The sequence below is a fragment of the Meriones unguiculatus genome, chromosome 4 (genome assembly GCF_030254825.1).
Source record: "Meriones unguiculatus strain TT.TT164.6M chromosome 4, Bangor_MerUng_6.1, whole genome shotgun sequence".
In the NCBI taxonomy this organism is placed as follows: Eukaryota; Metazoa; Chordata; class Mammalia; order Rodentia; family Muridae; genus Meriones; species Meriones unguiculatus.
In genome coordinates this window covers 95,018,398-95,038,734 of record NC_083352.1, presented here as the reverse complement: position 1 = coordinate 95,038,734, position 20,337 = coordinate 95,018,398, and the positions used below count along the sequence as shown (strand labels likewise).

At 49.6% G+C, this 20,337-nt stretch overlaps 1 protein-coding gene and 1 long non-coding RNA gene across 2 annotated transcripts in view; one reads left to right on the top strand and one right to left on the bottom strand.

Moving 5' to 3' along the window:
* Ccdc60 (coiled-coil domain containing 60) overlaps positions 1–20,337 on the bottom strand; it is a 155,245-nt gene that overhangs the window by 30,999 nt on the left and 103,909 nt on the right. The window contains exons 4-5 of the mRNA XM_060382538.1: positions 14,240–14,338; positions 7,408–7,515 (exon numbers count right to left, since the gene is read on the bottom strand). Coding sequence (XP_060238521.1) covers positions 7,408–7,515; positions 14,240–14,338 — 207 coding nt within the window. The remainder of the gene's footprint in view (positions 1–7,407; positions 7,516–14,239; positions 14,339–20,337) is intronic.
* LOC132653704 (uncharacterized) overlaps positions 14,197–20,337 on the top strand; it is a 45,124-nt gene continuing 38,983 nt past the window's right edge. Inside the window, exon 1 of the long non-coding RNA XR_009591504.1 lies at positions 14,197–14,331. This is a non-coding gene — a long non-coding RNA (uncharacterized LOC132653704). The remainder of the gene's footprint in view (positions 14,332–20,337) is intronic.

The window sequence follows — 20,337 nt, the reverse complement described above, 5'->3', positions numbered from 1 at the left end:
CAGCTATTAACAAGAATAACACGATCCTGGCAAGGCTCTGAGAAGGAGCTGACAGCGGTGGGAGGCGAGGTGGGGCAGGCAGCTCTCAAGGGGAGAAAGCTATGATTTTCAGGCCATCATTTTCTCCCTGCTGGTGCTTTCTGAGGGCGCCTGTTTCCCAGAAATCAAGAGGAGAGAGCATTTGGGCCCAGGCTCATCTCTTCAAACTGCATCCTCCCAGCACATTTTGTTCTTGGAGGTCACTTGGCGACGTCTCTTTTGGGGCAATCAGAGCAATTTTCTCAAACGCTTTACTCTCGCTTTCCCAGCTCTAATTCTGGGCAAAGTGTCTTCACTCAAGATGAAAATTCCACGGGCTAGTTTAGGATGTTCGAGGGGCTCTGTCGCTGAGGAGGGGAAATGCTGATTGCACACCAGGGAGGCTGCAGTGGTGCAAGCTCCCGGAATCTCCCAGGCCACGGGGGGCCCTGTCCTGCTTTTTCAGAAATAAGGTGACCAGGTGATCGTGCTGTGTTCTTCCACTCCCGAGGTGTGCGCTTGAGGGCCAGATGGAGGAGTAATGCTGGGAAGAGGAGGGTTGGGGGGTGGGGTGGGTAATAAGTCGGATATTTCACCCAGAATGCCCATTCTAAGAGAGACTTCCTGGATGATCAAACCGACAAGCCAGCCTCCAGCTGATCGTTTTCAGAGCACCCGTCGGTTTCCTCGTGATTGCACTTGCTCCTCTTGCAGATTTTTAAAAAGTTAGATCTTATGTGCATGAGTGTTTTGCCTGCATGTATGTCTGTTCACCACGTGCATGGCCGGTGTCCACAGAGGTCAGGCGAGGGCGCTGCATGCTCTGGAATGGAGCTGCAGATGGTTTTGAGCCCACGGTGTGGGTGCTGGGAACCAGACCCTGATCCCCCGGCGAGAGCAGCAGGTGCTCTCCGTCTCTGGGCCGTCTCTCCAGCCTTGATTACCTTGGTCTTTGCATGGTTAGCTTTGATTACACCCCCCAGCCACTGCTCGGGGACGGAAGCTCCAGTGGGCGGTGGTGTGGCTCACTTCCTTTGCTGCGACATTCCCGGCAGTGGTTGGGAGGCGTCCCACACAGCAAAAGAGAACCCCGTTTAAATAGAAAGATAGGTGAATTAGAAAGTCGCTTAGCAATGTGTGTTGTTCAGAATACTACTCTGTTTTTTGCTGAGGTGAGAACTTAGTCTTGGAAGCGTAGTTGAGTCTGTTTTGTTACCGATAACCTCCAAGGCAGAGGTGCAGATGTGGAAGGGTGCTCCCGTTAAGTCAAATAACACACATTTAGCTGCAAAACTGCACATGCAGAACGGCAATCCAAGCTATTTTATAGCAGAAAGCTTTATATTTCAGGTTGGAGTGGACCCTGTGGAAGCCTGTCCTCAGCTGGTGGTGCTGCCTTGGCTTTGGAACCTTCAGGAGGAGGCCCTACTGGTAGCAGGAGGTCACTAGCCCCAAGTGCCTGGACTCTTAATAAAAGTTAGCATTGTCAAGAGTTTGCTAGAATGCAGTCTCAACCCTGCCCAGATCTAACAAATTGGCAGCTTCACCAAGACCTTCATTTACTTCGTGCACACTATAGCTTGAGAATCCTTGCACGCAGGGAATGTCCAACAAAGCACAAAGCAAGCGGCATATACAGGACCAGTAGCTAATAAAAGCCAGTCTTCCATCTACCTGGCTTTCTGACAAGGCCCAAGCTGGCTCTCTGGGACAGCCTGAAGTAACCAGACTTATATAATCACAGGGGCTCTCAATGGCCTAATTCTGTCTGTGCCATGATCTTCGTGCACGGTAAACCAGTGTTGGCTGCCTCCTCCCTCTGTTCCACGGGGCTTGCCATCACTGGTGAAAGCTGGTGTGGCCTTTCTCCCCAGCCTGCACGTCTGTCCAGTCACTAAGGCTCTCATCTGCTGGTAGTGGAATTCTCCTCTCCTATGTTTAGTTCTTTAGCAGCTTGAGGCCTCTGAGATGCTGAGGAGCATAGCTCTAACTGCTCTTCAGAGATTTGTATCTTCAATATCTGTCACAGAATGAACATTCACTGTGTGTCCAGATGTCTTAGGGTTTTCATTGCTTCGACGAAACATCGTGACCGACATCGAGTTGGGGACGAAAGGGCTTATTCGGCTCACACTTCCACATTGCTGTTCACCATTGAAGGAAGTCAGGAAGTCAAAGCACGCAGGAGCCTAGAGGTGGGAGTCGACAGAGGGGTGCTGGTTGCTGGTTTGCTCCCCGTGGCCCCCGTGGTGGGGAGCAGGTGGGAACTGGTGAGCGGGCCTGGAGCAAGGGTGAGGTCGAGGTGTGTCCAAACACTGAAAATCTTGAATTGAGACTGGTGGGAGCAAGATTCCTCTCTTTCTGTCCTGGGCCCACATGTCCCAGTGCACACGGCCTTTCAGGCCCCACCTCTGGCCCCCTCGAGGTCATCACACAGCCTGGCAACCAGTTACCGTTTGAACTTCCTCTCTGCATAAAAGGTCAAGTCCAGCAAGCACCTGGAATTCTTCCTCATGCAAAGAAGGCATTCCAGCACCTTAGCCCTAGCCAATGATATATACTCACCTCAAAGGCTTCTACCCCTCCCCAAAGGTTTGCATAGCCTTTGTTCCCCACAATTAAATGAGCTGCTCAATGGAGTCTGCCTCCTGAGACGTCTAGTTTTGTCTCGCTCACCCGTCACCCGAGGTCTCCAACACCCTGGGTCATTCCCGCCTCACTCTCCCTCTTAGGCCACCAGGTCATGACCACCGGCATCACACCAGTAAGTGAGGAGGAGGGGACTGGTAATGACACAACTGGATCTCAAGGGGTCATTTCTCTCAATTGAGGTTCCCTTCTTTCTGATAACTCTAGTTTGCATATAGCGTTGACAGACAACTAGCTAGCACACTAGACATGAGCTTGCCTAGTCTTAAGAATGACCTCTTTGGGTCAGCAACCCTTTTGATAGGTGGTGAAGCACAAGCTCAGAAACCTTAACTTGCCTATGATCACCGAGTTAGCAAGAGGCTGATGCCCAGACTCTCTACTTCCTCCTTCAGTGTTGGGGGTTGAAGCCAGGGCTTTTGCACTAGGTTTTTGCACATGATCAACAAAGGCACTGGCAAAGATGTGCACCTCAAGGGCTCTTTGAACTTGAAATCCTCCTGCTTTAACTACTCTAGCTAGATATGGTTATGGGTCTGGGATATCAGGCCAAACTGATTCCCACTCTTGGTCCCAGTCACTCAAATCCACCTGGGTTTTAGAAGCACACATTCAAGGCTTGGGAAGTTCATGTGATGGCATTAGGGTGAGACCTTGCAGAGACAGGTTAAGCATCCAAGAGAAGGCATCCTGCTTTCTGGGTAACTAAGATGATGTTTCAGGTACCTTCTTATATGATGTGTGCTGGGGCCAGTTTGTCCTGGTTCTTGCTGGCAATTAAAAGCTGATGCACATGGCTTCTTATTAGTCAGGGTTCTCTAGAGTAAAATGACCATCTGACCATCCATCCATCCATCCATCCATCCATCCATCCATCCGTGGGATTTATTAGGATGACTTATAGGCTGTGGTCCAGCTAATCCAACACTGGCTACCTATGAATGGAAGAGTCCAAGAATCTAGTAGTTGTTCAGTCCATGGGGCTAGATGTCCCAGCTGGTCTTCAGTAGATACCAGAACCCTGAAGAAGTTAGCTCTAACGTCAGTGAGGGAATGGACTTCCCAGCAAGTGAGGACAAGCAGGCAAACAACAAAAGCTTCCTTCTTCCATGTCCTTCTATAAGCTTCCTGCAGAAGGCATGGTCCATATAAGTGTGTTTTCCCAGCTCTAAAGATCTGGCTTAAAAGTGTGTCTTCCTACTTCATAGATCTGGACTAGAAGAAGATCTTTTTCTACTTCAGATTAAGCAAAGATCTATCCCTCACAGGTACGCTCCTCCATTTTTGAGTTTTAGTTTATTCCAGATGTAGTCATGCTGACAACTAAGAATAGACACATCTCGTTGACTCGAGGCTCAACCACACCACACCGCCTTCATAAGCCTGGATCCAGCCACGGTGGAGTTCTCACATATTTGTACTATGGAGAGCGGCATGGTCACACACCGTGGTTTTCCCAGAGATCTGGGAACAGGTAATGTTGGTAGCATGTCCTCAACCCCAAGCTTAAACATCACCACATGGAGAGAAGGTTTTATCAGAATAAACAGAGCCCAGCAAACAGCCTGACTCACTGTGGATGTCTTTCTGGATTGCATTTCCTCCTCTAGTGGCCAGCTCTGGCCTCAGTTCTGCCTGTAGGGAGCCAGACATGCTGAGACTCTTGGTGGATTTGGCCCTGATGTGTCCTGGCTCCTCTTACATCTTTTTATTGATGCTAACAACCTGTGCCCCTGTTCTGAGCGCATGGCTGAGAACAACCGAAGGCACTGTAGATGGACCTTCATATCATTCCAACCCAAGTCCTGTGTGACTGGCTTCCTTCCATGTGGAAGAAGGGGTGTCCATGCGTCAAAGGAAATCACTGGGCAGGTGGCTTGCGGGGAGTGAAGTGCCGTTGGGCAACTGTGGGCTTGGGGGCTTGCGCCTTTAGGAAGTAGGAACAATCAACTATGGAAAAAAAAAAAAAAGAACCCTACGTATTGCTTTGACCTAGTAAGTCATGTTTCTCAGAACTCAGCCTCAAGAAATCTTTTCAACTGGGCACAAAAGAGACGCGGCGGGGCATTCTATGAAGCACGACTTTCAACGCCAAGGATCTGCGGGCAGCATCCACATCTGTCCGTAAGAGACTTGATGTGAGCTCTTCTCCAGGGTGGGAACACCTGCTGGGTGTTCTTTTCTGTGTTAAGAGGAAGCTTTGTGTGTAGCGCTGTGCGGGGTTGGCCGTGAGTCACAGGGGAGGTGGCACAAGAACACGGGACAGCACCCCTGACGCCCTTACAGAGAGATTTATGCTCAGGGCCGGGGTCTCCAAGGTGGTATGAAAGCGTTCACCCTTTACCTATTTACTTGTGAGGTTTGGGGAAAGTTTCTGCAGGAGGAAAGCTGCATGAAACTTGCGACCCGGGCATTTTTGTTTTAAAGAAAAATAGACGGTGCACAGGAAGCACTTTTTAGTGAACTGATTTTTGGTTTGCATGTGATGCAGGGCTGCGTGCATGTGGGCACGTGGATGTATGCGGAGTGCACTCGTCTCTGTGGAGGCACGCAGGGGTCAGAGGCCAGCAAGGGCTGTCTTCCTCTATTCCTGTTCTTACCAGCATGAACCAGCATGCCTGGATGTTTATTCAAGTGTGGATCTGAACTTAGGCACCTGCTTATACAGAAAGCACTTTGCCCATCTCCCCAGCCCTAGGAAATTATTGTCCTAAGGTCATAGTTTTGAAATAACTGAGATGACATGGAAGGCATGGGAGAAAGCTGTGGGTGGGGAACGTGTTTCCCAGCCACCAAAACTTGTTTTAGACAGAAAAGTCCATTAGAATGATTAGCCTTGTGGGTGGGTAATTGGTTTAGGTTTGTGATGAGTTTATATGGGTCCTTGCGTTGGTAAATATTGACCGTCAACGTGAGGGGACTGAAAGATTTCTAGGAGATCAATAATGCATATATATATATATAGTAGGTATATGTGGGGTGTTTCCAGTGTTAATCAGATCATGAAGGATCTGGATTAATGAATGCTTTCACTATTTTATGGATTCAACCTTCCCAGTGTTTTGCCTGCATGTACACGTGTACAAGTGAGGATGCCAGAAGAGGGCATCAGATCCCTTAGGCCTGGGGCACAGACTACTGTGAGCTGCCATGTGGACACCATAAACCAAACCCTGGACCTCGGGAAGAGCAGCCAGTGCTCTTAACCAATGATCCCTCTCCCCAGCCCTGGATTCAAAATTTGACTATACAGAGATGGTGGAACTGTAGAAGTTGGAGCCTGGCTGGAGGAGGTAGTTTGGGGGTTGGGGATGGGAAGGGTTTGTCTTGGGAACATGTGTTTTGCCTTGTGGCCATTTCCTGTCATATCTCAGCCCTGCCTCCTGCCGACTATGAGGTTGGCTGCTCCACCAGGCTCTCCCAGCAAGTATCAACTTGTACCTTTGATACTGAGCAAAACAAATATTTCTTCCCCATTGTTTCTGTCTCTATTTTGTCACAGTCCTGGAAGAAAGATAAATTTAGGGGGATGGAAGGGGACTTCCTGTCCCTCAAGGAGGAAGGAGTTAATTAAGACTCAAATTTTTAAAGGGGAGTGTTGAATTCATCTGGGAGGCAGGGCTGTGAGAGGGGCCCAGGGTCAGGACACTGGGTGTATAGGTGAGGACTGCTAACGTGGGAGGCTGGAAGCTGGTTCTATTTATATCAGCCCGAGTCTTCATGGTGCAAATCCAACTCCTCAAGTCAGGGTTCTTTACCCCCTTTCTGTTGATGCTGTTTCACTCTGACAAACAACTGTGCCTCCCAAATGGTTCCTGTATAAGCTGAAAACTATCTCTAAAGCCCCTGAAACAATGACCTCAAAGCTCTTGCATGAGTCATCCTCTGCAGGTGACATGGCTTACATTTTTATGCCTTAGTCAACAAGTCAACATTCTCTGGAGTTTCCATCTGGCTTGTACCCAGCTTCTCCAGAGCCCGGAACAAGTACCTTAGGTCTAAGTGGAGAAATAACCTTCAATATATATTTAAAAACCCAATAGAACAAAATCAAACCAGTCATCCAAACACTGACCCAAACAATAACCAGCCCACCAACCAACCAATAAACCAACCCAACCAACTAACTTACCCACCAACTTACTCATGAACCAGTCCAACTAACCAATTTACCCACCCACCAACCAATGAGCCAACCCAACTAGCCAACTCACTCACCAGTGAACCAATGAACCAACCCAAGCAAGCAAGCAAGCAAGCAAGCAAGCAAGCAAGCAAGCAAGCAAATTTCCCTTGGTCTAAAAGGATAAAAGCAAGAGCAAAGAAAAAGGGAATAGCAAAGGGGAAGGGGAAGGTGTCAGAGGTAAAGGAGCAACCAGAAACAATGCTGAGGAGACACAACGAGATCATGAGGATGCCTAGAGAGAAATCAGGTTGTGGGTCCATAGCATGCTGGTATAGCGTGCCCATTTCTGTGGTGTAAATGCTCCCACTGTGCTCCATTTTAGACTACCAGTGTGTTGTGACATGGCACCAGGCAGAGACGCTTGTAAAGAAGTGCTTAAGGTGGAGTCTTGGGGGGAGTGTAGGAGCTGGCTCCAGCTCACCTGGGTTTGTACCCACAGAGCATAGCAACTCCAAAGCAAACCACCCATCAAGCACCACAGGGGGTGAAGGATAAGGGTCCTGCCTCTTACTGCCCAGGCAGGGTACAGGCGGGTGCAGGGCTGCGGGGCTTACTTGGGGTTCCAACAGGCAATCAGGGGCCTCATGGCATGGTGGGTGTGGTCGATAGTCAGGGCCTCCAGAAGCCAGTGGAGGGCGCACAGCTGGCGGAAGAGGGGATCCCTGCAGAGACAGAGGGAACAGCAATCAGAGACTGCAGCTGCCCTGGCTTCAGCAGGTGCTGGCACATGGGTAAGTGTTTTTCACACATTGCATTAGTGCAAATGAGGACACTGGGGGTGAGGGGGCTGAGGGGAGCCCACACAGTCATGTCGCTGAGCTGGTAGGTGGCAGTGCCAAGGTGGAAGCATGAGCAGCCTATTCTGGTTTTCCTGGATGTGTGTGCAGTGGGTCCAGTCTTCCCTAGCTGGAAGTCTTGACTCAGGCAAATACAAGGAGAATTGAATGCAATTAACATTCCACTGATGTCTGATAACTTATCTGATAAAAAGAAATGCAGTTAATAGCCTGAAGGTATAAGAAAGCCTGGAAATGGGAGACGGCATTAACCGGATCGAAATGTAGCTGGCTATTGAACACCAACAAAAACCCAAAAAACATCAAGCGCATTATCTGGAAATGAAGCAAAACATACAGCTTAACAGCGTGTCTGACTGACGCTTCTGATGGTCCGGAGGCCTCAGGCTAACTACAGTGAACCAGACACTGGCAAGTGCACTTTCTCCACATTACTTAAGGTTTCCAACAACCTGGTGGGGCTTCAGGCAAGGGGAAACTGAGGCCCAGAGAGGCAGGACCGGCGTTGGTCAAGATCACGCAACTCCGTTGTGAGATGGCGTCTCAATGTTTGATTTAATGCCCACGACAACGTGATAGAGTGCTATATCTGGCAAGAGACCTGAGGCTCCGAGAGGTGCAGTTAGTTACCTGGGGTCGCACAGCCAGCACTGATAAGGGTTTGAACTGGGGAGTCACCTAGAGCTGAGCTGTGACTAGGTGCTGATGGAGCCAGCGTGTGCTGGCCACTCTGCTAGTGAGTGAGGTCAGGGAAGGGTTAACCCGCTGCCTGTGGCTTTCTTGGAAACTAGGTGCAATCCTGGAAGCTGGCCCCTCCCCCAGGATGTCTCATCCTTCACTAATGGAAAAGAGGCTTCCATTACCAAGCTTTCCTGAAACCCCCCCCCCCCCCCCCCCCCCGCAGTGCCCAGTCCACTGCTCCCTGGGGTTCCCAGGCCCAGTTCTCCCAGGAGCAGGGAGGGTTTCTCAGTTTCCAGGAAGATCTCTCCACTGTGTGGAGCTGTCCCAGGGTGTCCCCTGAGGACCCTCTGTGTATTCACCCAGCATGGAACAGAGCTGTCCTGCAGCTCCCTACCCTCAGCCTCTCTTGCCGGGAGCGGGGTGTATTGTACTGAGGACAGCCAGACCCCTTCTCTCCACTTCCCGTGTCTTCTACACACACCTGTGTGGATAAAGAAAAAAGAGTTTTCCTTCTAAGTGCGACTCTTTCCTCCTTTACCACTGTCTTGGGCCCTGCTGCAGGAGACAGTATGGATTGCTGGCTCTGCCTTCAGTATCTAGACAATGAACTCAGCCTGTCACATGCCTGTTACTGAGCCACAAGCACCTTGATCCTCCCTCACTGTAGCACTAAAAGTTGTATAGGTCTCGGCTCTGGAAGTGTGGGGTGGGGATAAACCAAATGGGGCAGTGATGGAGATGGAGTCTGCTTGTTCACGGGTGGTGCTGGAGACGTGGGACATGTGGACAGGATTCATTCATTCCCTCCTTTCTTCTTACTCTTCCTTCCCTTTCTTCTCCCCCTTAGCTTTCTTTTTTTTTCTTTCACTTCTTCCTCTGTTATCCTTCCTTCTTCTCTTCCTTTTTCTTCTCCTTCCCTTGTCCTTCCACCCAGCAGCTCTCAAATCCACCCCTCTTTTATTTCTCTCACCCCCATTCTAGTGATTTCTGAAAGCGCCCCAAACAGGTCAAAGCTAACCCTCTCCACCCTTCCTTTACATCTCCAAACTCCCTAAGCCCCTAAACCACCTATCATGGGCTTAAATGTGGAGCTGGAAATTCTTATGATAGAACTTGAATCCAAATACATCCACGTCTGAGTCCATTTGGGGATACGGCCTTTGAAGAAGCATTTAAGATGAAGCCATTTTGGACGGCTCTAATCCAGTCTTACTGATGTTCTTAGTGGAAAAAGGAAATGTAGACACATAGAGACTCCCCATGGCTACAACCCAGAGAACACCCTCTGAAGAAACAGGGAGGAACCAATTCCATCAGACCCCGGAACTGTGAGACAATAAACCCCATTTTCTTTCAGTCATTGGGTCGCATTCCTCCTTGGTCCCTCTAGGTCTAGGTTAGGCTCTGTCCAAGGATATCCATACAACAGGTCTCTTTGTCTCTATGCCCCAGGTGCCTGCTTTATCACAGCCACTTGATTATTTACTGTCCCTGCTCTCAAGGACCTGCAAGCCCACAGTCTTGGCTAGCACACTGCATGCACACAGGTGCGCTCAGCATCACATGATTACCGGATGGGACATGGTGGGGATCAGTTGCTGTGGATCTCACATTTTCCACAATGGGCAGCTTGGGGTGCCATCTCATGTTTGGGGCCACTTGTATAGTGACAAGACTGCACCCCCAAGAGCACTGCTTTAATTGGATTACTCTCATCCTTATGAATCTGGGAGGTGGGTACCGTTAGCATCCCTGTTTTGCAGATGAAAGAGACTGAGGCGTAGAGGACAATGAGACACATCTAGGGTCAAAAGGCCACCAAGCAGCAGAGATGGAATCCAAGTCCAGCCCCCTGGTTCCTGAGGTAAAATAGGCTGTTGGTCTCTTGCTGCAGGGTGGAACCTTGCTTTCCCATCAGGAAAAGGTTTCATCTGATGGGTATAGATCGCTTGTTCTTGCTTGTAAGAAGTCTCAGACTCGACACTCACTCACCTAATCTGCAGAGAACAAACTGGGAAGGAATCAAAAACAAAGCCTGGAAGCCTGCTTGATAGAAATCTGCCTTTTCTCTTAGGTCACAGGACAGTATCCCAGATTTGAAGAGAAAACACTTCTCTGCCTGAATGCAGGGCACAGGAGGTCAGATGTACACACTGGGTTCTACAGAGCTCACTGCTGCAGCGCCCAGGTTCAGAACCTCGGTGACCATCAGCGGTCATACACCTGAGCAGCTCTGTGGGAACCCAGTGGTTTGGAACATCCCTGCGGGGAATGGGTCCTCGCGCCTGCTGCCAGGCTGTGTGTCCAGCGCTGCCCAGCCGGTGGCAGATCAGGATATGCTTTCTCTGAGCAGGCACTTAGAAAAGGCTGCTAGGGACAATCCTGTCCTTGCAGAGAGATGCCGGGAAGCTGTGTCTCAGTCCTCCAGGCCACCCCCCTCCATCTGAGTCTCCCCTGACGCGATGGGATTGATCCCCACACAGGCGATTCAGGGTTATCGATTGGCTTTGGAATCAACTGCCCTGGGGTTGAGGGACTCGGTAGGCTCTGATCTACAGTGGCGGACACTCCGTGGGCAGCGCCTGCCCTCATGACTTTTGGTAGACTAAGGCTCCGGCTAGAATGTGAAGTGTCCCTGAGGTTCAGGGTCTGCCTTGGTCCCCAGCTGCCGGTGCTGTTTGGGGAGATTGCCCCTCTGGGGTGTGATGACCACCTCAAAGACTTTGGGAGCAGGCCCCATGAGCTGTCGCTTGTCTTGGTTCGGCCTAAGTGCTTTGCCTTGTGACTGGCTCAGATACAAGTAGGCTGCCCGAGGGCCCTACTGCCATGCTTCGCCTCCAGGTTGGGCTGAAACCCCTCAAACTCAAGCCATAATAATGTCTTCTTCCCTTACACTGCTTCTTTTTCTTTTGTCTTTTTTGATAATTATTTAATGTGTGGAGGAGGGCGTTGTCGTGCTGCACTTGTGGGGGGTCAGAGGACAAACTGCCAGCATCATCAGTTTTCTCCTTCCACCTTGTGGGCTCGAGGCTGGAAACTCAGGTCATCAGACAGAGCAGCGAGTGCCCTGACTTGCTGAGCCCCTTGATGTTACTTCTTGTCAAGCATCTTGTCACAGTGCAAAGAAAAATGATGACTACAACTGACTATAAAGAGGCTGTAATTCCTGGAGAGACAGCTCAGCAGTTAAGAGCACGGGACGCTCTCCCAGAGGACCCAGGTTCAGTTCCCAGCACCCACACAGGCTTACAACTCTGTTATTCCAGCTCCAGGGGATCTGCTGCCCTCTTCTGAGCGCACACACACACTCAACAGATACACATATGCTCACAATTAAAAAATAACAAAAATAAGTCTTTAGAATATCCCAATTCCTCCTCACTCCTTATTTTGCATACTGTGGACTTTGACTTTGCTACTTCATCTTTTTAAAAGGTAGAAGCTTTCCCTTACTCCCTGTACCTGTGCTAGTCTCTCCTGGCTTGGAAGAATGCTGGAGGATCACTGCGCCTCTTGTGAGCCTTTGTCTCAGGAAGCCTTACGTAGAGGCCCTTGTTCTTGGAGTTCTTCCTGGATATGGTGTAAGCAAGCCTGAACCAGCATGCTGAGAGATACTTCTGTCCTCCTGGTCACTAAGCAACCAGTCAAACCAATGCCTGGCCCTGCCAAGACCAGCCAGCCTCCGGTTTACCCATCAACCGGAAACACACGGAAACAGACAGCAATCTGTAGACTTGGGAGAGCAATGAGAGAGCATTCCAAGTCGCTCCAGGCTAGCAGTACATTAGTGCCCCGGCTGTTCAACATGGCCAGAACCTTTCACTAGCCAGGGAAAGGAAGTGGCCAACTTTAGTTCGGGACGAGGCTTGGCAAATTACAGCCAATGAGTGGCTGGGACACTTGTTTCTGTAAAGAAACACTTATTGTAACACAGATGACACAACCCACCTTTGTCGCCTTCCATTTACACTACAGAGTGGTTGCAGGAGAGACCATGTGATTTGCAAAGCCAAGACATTTAGTAGACAGTTCACAGAGCAACCGTAACTGTATGATGGTGACATCCGCAGTCGGCTGACAGTCGGATTGGTGATCTATCTAATGTACCTGAGCTGGGAGCCAGGGAATTGGGACTGCTGCTGACAGGCCTCTGCCAAGGTGTGGCAGGGTTCACTTTCTCATTTGGCATTAGAGAAAACTGTTTCCGTGCACCCCACTTGAGGCTCGTTGCGTTCAAGCCTCATTATTTGGAACACATGAACGAGGAATGTGATCCATTTCTTTCTAGGCATCTCTCCTCACTTTCACATGAATGTGAATATCATGCTTCTGGAGGGCTTATCCATGGCAATGGCAGGGAGATGTGTGAATGCTCCCAAGAGAGGCTGAGAAATCACAAGGCCTGTTGTCCTAAAAGGGATGTTTTAAGGGCGTCCAGCCTAGGCTGCCGGTTGGAATGCTCAGGATGAACAGTTCTACCAAGAATCCCAGCTAATGTCACTGAAAGGTAAGGTGGGATTAGCCTTGACTATCGGGAAGGGGGGGGGGAGTGCTCAGTGTGTGCTGCAGATGACAGCGGTGATGGAAAACGGTGATGGATGATGATGAATGACTGAGAATGATGATGATGGTGGGGGGGCTGGCAATGGCTGCCTGGACCTTCCACCCATTAAGAGTTCTTTCAGTAATCTCTAATATCTAGCTCTGATCAACTCCTGGGTTAGTCTTTGTGTTACAGGAGTCTTGGCTTTCAAAATACGTCATGAATTCTCGAAAGGCAAGGCCTTGGTATATACTTTCTACTTTGTGTGTGTGTGTGTGTGTGTGTGTGTGTGTGTGTGTGTGTGTGAACTTGGGCTGTGACATCAGACAGATCTGGCTTAAAGCCCGGGAGGGTGACGTGCTGTGTGCACTCTGTGACCAAGAACAAGTGGGTCCACATCTTTGAGGTTCGGCTGCTTCTTCTGCAGAGAGGGACAAGGAAACAGCTACACAGTAGGGCTCCTGAGGGGCTGAGTGCATGCAGTGTGTCCAGAATGGCAGTTAATACAGCAGAGACCATGGGCACGTAAAAATGAACCTCAGCTCGGTAAATCCAAAGGCCGAGGTTTTCAACATGAGGTTGGGGGGGACTGTGTGCGTTTGGGTGTGGGGAGGCCTCTGTTCATGCCTGCAGACATCTGTGCTTGCGGGGTGAGGGTTGCTGTGGACATCTGCTGGGTGGAGGCCCTGGGATGCTACTTTTAAATATCTGCTGGGACACAGGAGAGCCTCTCACAACGAGAAACTCTCAGTTTCCAGGCGCTGGCAGTGCTGAGGCTAGAAGCTCTGTCTCTGCCTGAACCTTTTCGGGTGAAAAGCTACGGACCTGTGAGTCTCAGATCAGACACGAGAGGGACCTGATGCCAAGGTTTCAGAAAGCAGGTGTGCTTTTTGGAAGCATGACTAGCCCCTGGGTACCATGAGCTGAGGAGGCCAAGCCTGCAGGCATGGGGCCACAGAGACTTTCCTGGAAATAGCGCTCCGGGTCTTGGGCAGGCCATGTCACCTGAGCCTCATCAGAGACGTTTCTGTACAAGCTCTGCATGGAGGGCTCAAGACAGGAGTCATCAAGCTTTGCAAACTGTGTGACATTTGAGTGTCTGGCTTGGCGGGGGAAGGGATGACTCAGGCCCCGGCTGATCTGTCACTGGAGTTTCAACTACCACAAATAACCACCACTCAGGTGCCCATTCTCTGTTCCTCTTTCGTGAACCAGTTTTGCTGACTCCAGGTTCCTGCTCCCTTTCAAGAGGACAAAGGGGCAACTTAAGGGCTCCCGAAGCCCTAGCTCTCGGGGTTGTTATTTTAGCCTCCTTCCCATTTCTGAGCCAGCGAGGCTGATGCCCGGGAGGTATGAGCTGCTTACACGTGAGAGTCAGGCAAGGAGGGAGCCATGATGCAGCTGTGGACCGGGCTGAATGGGCGCATGGACTCCAGCTTCTTTATCTTCTCCTCTTCGTAGGTACTGAGGGAAGAGCAGGGGGAGCAGAGTGAGTCACAAGTGGCGGCTTGAAGGCTCATCTATGTCAGAGTGTATCTGGTACTTGTCACTGGGTACCTACACTGTGCCAGCTTGCTGGGTGAGGGGAGGGAGACAGAGACAGAGAGAAACCGTGGGGACTTGCTTTCTGTCTCCGCCTTTCATTTCATCTGGGCTCCCAGGGGGACTGTGTGGCATTTGGGTTAGCCTGTCTGATCCTCCCTCCCCCAGACACACCCGGAGGTGGGCGCTTTACCGAGACTGACGAGCATGCTTTCTGAATGTATTCTAGGAAAGGTATTTTCGAGACCATATTTCAGCTTTTTTTTTTCTTTGATCTCACAGAACAAGTTATCTCAGTTAAAGAAAATGGTTTTCTTTCAGATATCCCTGTATTATAGGCACTTTGCCTTATAACTGAATTCAGCCCGCAGGTGTGTTTTAATCAGGCGACTGTGTGTGTGTGCACGCGCAACTTAATCAACCGTCATGTTTGAAATTTTAGACGTTTCATGTAAATGTTTGGCTCCTGAGACCTCATAAGCGTTGGCCATTCTGGGAGTCACTGCCTGTTTAGCTGGCATCATGCAGCCCAGGATTGAGCACCAGTGGTTCAGCTGAAGGTCTAATTACTCAGGAGCCCCATCGGCATGCTTCCCTTACTCAGGGTCCCCATAAGCTCCCGCTCCTCTCCCTTCTAGTAACGGCTTCGGAGTGTCTTCTATGTGCAGGAGCAGCAGTGAAGGGGGCTGAGCCACCCCGTTCCCTTCTGAGGCTTGGTGTCAGGGGTGGGTGGTGGGGCTAGGCTTGTATAGGGAGAGTACCCGAAGAGCTTGACAGCCTAACCTTGTCTGTGATCCCCTCCCCTCCCAGAGAGGCGTGACAGCCACAAAGAACAAATGAGAGGTGGGTCGGCATACTCCCCCCACCTTCCCCATCCTTAGATCTTAGATCTCCATGGTGGGTTGACGCAACAGAATTTGCCAGAGGTGGTGTCGTGCCAGGATTCAAGAGTGGGTGGTCTGTCCTCCCTGCATTCTGGGATATTGTGATCATCTACCCTGTGAGGAATCTTTCCACCTGGGAAGAAAGTGCTACAGGGAGAGGCACCGGGCCTGTGTGAGGGGGCTGCCTCTTTTGAGCCACCCTAGCTGCGGCTGAGAGAGAGCAGTGACGGTCCTTCCCCTCTGACCGCAGACCTATGAAAGCAGTGTTTGTTTTGTTGAGTTAGTAGGTTTTAGGGTAGGCACTTCACAGCTATAGTAACGGGAACAGAAATTCATACTGAACTGAGGTCTGGAGGGTGAATGGGGTTAGCTGGGCAAACAGAATCGAGGGCAGTCTCCTCTTGGGAGGAAGCAGCAGGGCCTTCGTGGTCAGAGGGGCAGGAAGAGGCTGCGAGCCCAGGCAGAAGCTGCAATCCCTGAGCAGGACTGCCTGGGCCTCTGCGCTCTGCCCAGGCTTCTTTGTCCACTCAGGAATGGGCACCCTTGAAAGGGTTCTGTTGGGAGCAATTTCTCCTCTGAATAGATTGCCCCGGTTTCCTGTGAGGTCATGCTGGCACACACGTGAGGTGGGGAGCAAGCACCTTCTGGGGGGGGAGAGGGGTTGACGACAATCCAGGGGTGAGAGAGCTAATTAAAAGACAGCCCCAGAACCTGGGTGCCCCAGTTTCCATGGCCATTGACTCCTTATTTGACACTAGACCTGGAAAACAAAATCTCACTGGCAAACACATTTCAGTGCTCCCTCTTCCTGGCCCAACTGTATCTCCTGGAAAATACAGAAATTAACCCAGCCCTCATGTTCCTTAATCTTTGATTAGATGCTTCCTCTTGACTCCAATAATAAGACAAATATTCACTCCCCCACCACCTTTTTAAGCTGAATCTGCAGCTGAGAAATGAGGTCATTGAGCAGAGAGGGAAGGATGGCTTGCTGGCGAGAGTCTTGTGGGACATGCTTGATTTTCCCTTTTCCTCGCCTACTCCGTCAGACTTAAAACTTTCGCCTGAAATCACTTAGATCCTGAGGGTGTGTGTGTGTGTGTGTGTGTGTGTGGTGTTGAAGGGTAAAAATAATCCCTTTTGCTTTTTAAAAGGGAAAGATCAAATGCTTGGTTAGAAAGTACTTATAAAAGAACACTTGCATTCTGGAGACCTCTGTGTTGGAACCATATTTGTAGAAGGCAGGCTCTTAGATATGAGCTGCCTTTGTGGAAAATAAGATTTTTATGCAAAAACACAAGGAGTTTAGCTGACGGAAGTCCAGAGAGATCAAAATCACTTTGCTGCATTATGGTCGATGTCAGCCCCCGAGCGTGGCCTGTGAGTTGTGATCTGCACAGCTCATCATTTCACGTGGCCCCCATAGTAAGCATAGGGGGCTTGGCGCTGTCCACACAGGGGGAGTAACTGGGGGCTCAGGGAGGTACAGTGGCTGTGTGAGTAGACTCTGGACTTGACTCTAAGGCCTAACTGTGCTCCTGCCTGTGACCTGTCTTGCTGTGGACAGTCTCTTAGTGCTAATTTATAAAGCAAGCCCCACCCTTGCATTTGATGCTACACTCTTGAAGTGGGCAGCCAGTTATTCTAATAATCGGTTTTGTAACAGCTCAGAGACCCTTACCTGATAAGACAATGAAAGGAGTGAGAGTGTGCTTACTGAAGCTTATTAAGCTTTGAATAAACCAGGTCTTGCATACCCAGACATGGACCGGAGGGGAGAGAAAGGTGTCCTCTGGCTGTGGATTAAAGCCACACCCACAGAAGTAGAATGTTCCACGCAGGCTCTTCAACATTCTCCTCTCCTTAGGTGGTGGGGGTTGGGTGGCTGGTTCATTAGACTACAGTTTCTGCAAAGAGGAGCCACAACTTTACCCTTTTTGTCCTGGGGCAAGGCTGCAGCTGATGGAGTCCCAGGCTTGGGAGAGTGGTGGGCTCTGGGTGGAAGGCAGGCAGGCTTTGCACCAGGGTCTTGGGGAGGTCATAGAAAAAGTGAGATCTCCCAGGGTCACTGACCGCTCTCTCTATCACATACCATTTCAAGGTCTAATGAGGACATTCTGCTGGTTCTGAGCCTGAACTACTATGTTGGCCGAAGACAATGTGGGTAGAGCCAGATGTGAGGAATGATGTGGCTAAGTTTTTGTGTGGTGAACGGAGAGGGTTCTGAATGTTCACTGCTCAGACACACGTGTTTGCGGTGACGGGTCCGGTGATGAGCCCAGTCTGACCATGTTGCATGTGTGTATTGAGATGCTGCACTGTGCCCCGTGAACATGCAGTCCTCACGTGCCAACTGAATGTTTAAAGGTTTCCCCGTCCTTTAAGAAAGAGACACGCGTGCAGGATGTCAGCACTTTCCGATGGATTCCTTCTGGTGTGTCACCGATGTACCCTTGGCTTCCCAACAGCCTTATGGCCTTGATCCAGGCTCCACTCTCCAGATGTGGATGTGTTTGTTTGCTTGGTTTGTTTTCTAGCTCCCTGTTTATTCTTTCAACTGAAAGGGATAGGGGAGTGGAGTTCATCTTTCAATATATCACTGTTAGTTATCAGAGCTGGGCACAGTGGTGCACACCTGTAATCCCAGCGCTAGGGGAGGCAGAGGCAGGTAAATCTCTGAGTTCGACAAAGTGAGTTCAGGACAGCCAAGGCTACACAGAGAAATCCTATCTTGAAAAAACAAAACAAAACAACAACAAGTCATCTGATTGTTAGAAGTTTGAATGTGAAAGATCCCCACAGGCTTACATGTCTGAACACATGGTCTCCAGCTGGTGGTGCTGTTGGGGAAGGTTGTTGAAGGAGGTGAAGCCTTGTTGAAGAAAGTGGGGCATTGTAGGTGGGCCTCAAACCTTTACAGACCTGTTCCATTTCCTGATCACGCCCTACTTCCTGAGTGTAGGTGCTGTGTGACCAGATAGCTTCCTGTTCCTGTCACCATGTTTCCCACCATGATGGGTTGGAATTTTTAAACCAAACTTTGGAACTTTAAACCAAACCCAAACCAAACCAAAATCAAACCAAACCCAAACCAAACCAAACCCAACCCAACCCAACCCAACCAAACCAAACCAAACCCAAATAAAAATCAAACCAAAGCAGACCAGACCAACCCAGACCAACCCAATCCAACCCAACCCAACCCAACCCAACCAAACCCAACCCAACCAAACCCAACCCAACCAAACCCACAAACTCTTTCTCTTGTTAGTTGCTCTTGACAGGGTATTTTCTCACAGCCACAAAAGAGGTGAGATAAGATAGATTCTCTTTCTAACTCTCATGTTTACTTTGAATCTGTTCCAAGACCTGAGAAGTTAAAGGAACCATCAATGCTTTGCTAAAATCTTACAGTCACATCTCATCTCATGAGGCAAAACCTGCCGAAAATCAGCCTTCCGTCTCCTTTCCCCATGATGAGGGCTCCCTTCAGCTCTCCTCTTGGCTACTCTTCGCCTGCTCCTGGAAGGGAGCTATCTCACCACTATTCATTCTACCAATGCATACCACCTGGCCTGCTTTCTGGGTGTTTCCATCATGGTCTTCTCTGCATTGAGTGTCTTATGGTCATTCGGTTCCCCTGCCCATCAGAAGTTCCCCTTTAGGGGTGGCTTCTCCTTAGGAAGTGTAGATGAGGGACTGTAAATCATGAATGTTGTTCTCTCATCTTCCTTCTGATATAAATGATTCATAAACAATGCATGAATGACAGTAAGCTTATTTTGAATAACCCTTTCAATCAGAGTAATAAAACAATGCTGGATAAAGTAGAGAAGGAAGAAAAGAAAACTTAGGGGCGGTAAATAGCTATTGACACGGCAGGAGAAACCATTACGCCTTAGTCAGAATGGAAGCCAGAGCCTCTAGCCAGCATGAATGATGCTTTTTCATCCTGTGGACACTTGCCTGGTACTTTCCCAGAGCTTCAGAGGGCAAGGAGGACAGAAATGACAGACAGCCCATGGGATTTCCCCAGCGGGAGGAAGGTGGAACTGTCTCAGGCTTCATGATGTCGGACAGTCTGGGTCCTCCTTTGCCACCTGGGATGTTGGGCTTTTAGGAAACCCCTGACCCACAGGTTGTGGATGTTCCTCCTCTGCCTTTTGTATTATTATTATTATTTTTTTTACGTTTTTAATTGTGCAGATGAGCTGAGGATGTAGCTCAATGGTGTGGCGCTCGCCTCTAATATGTAAAGCTGGTTTGATTCCCAGCCCTGCACAACAGAAATCCTATGACACACATAACAAAATCAACTCCCTTCAAGAGTCCTGAAGTGACTGAGGTAATGCCATTTGTCTGGATCTTATCCTGACAAATGCGTCTATTTGGGTGCTTTTCAGCCCCTTGATCTCCTGAGCAGTCATGTCCGCCTTTGCGATGCACTGGAGACTTTCTCTAACCCTGACCACGGTCCAGGTATATAACCAAACAACTGACGTGTTGTTCCAAAACATGCCACAAGGCCCCCTGACTTACATGCCAATGATGCTATTGTGGCTTTTGCCTTTAAAAACACTGCACCCAGTGTCGAGAGTTCTTTGGGGGCAAGAGCCTGCTCTTAGTCACCATCCAATAAAGGACTCTGTTTTGGCCTTGTATTTGCGTGATCTGTAACTTTCTCCCCAGAACTATGACAGTCTTACTCTGTTGCATTCATTACATTCGCTTTCATACACACTCATCACTTCTATGTGATTCCCCAACATTTCACCACCAAAAAAGGAGATCCTCCAACTTCCATCAGTCATCCCCCTGCCCTGCTGTCTTCCAACCCCTGGCTGCCACTCACCTGATTTCACCTACGGTACACACCAAACACACTGCGGTAAGGGAAGTAAGCCAGACACAAAAAGGTCACATGTCATAAGACTCTGCCCACAGGAACCCCCTTTTACATAAAACATGCATATCAGTCTTTCTTTAAATTAATGCCCTTGATGACAGAATTTGGGTAATGATGTAGAGGAAACCTGC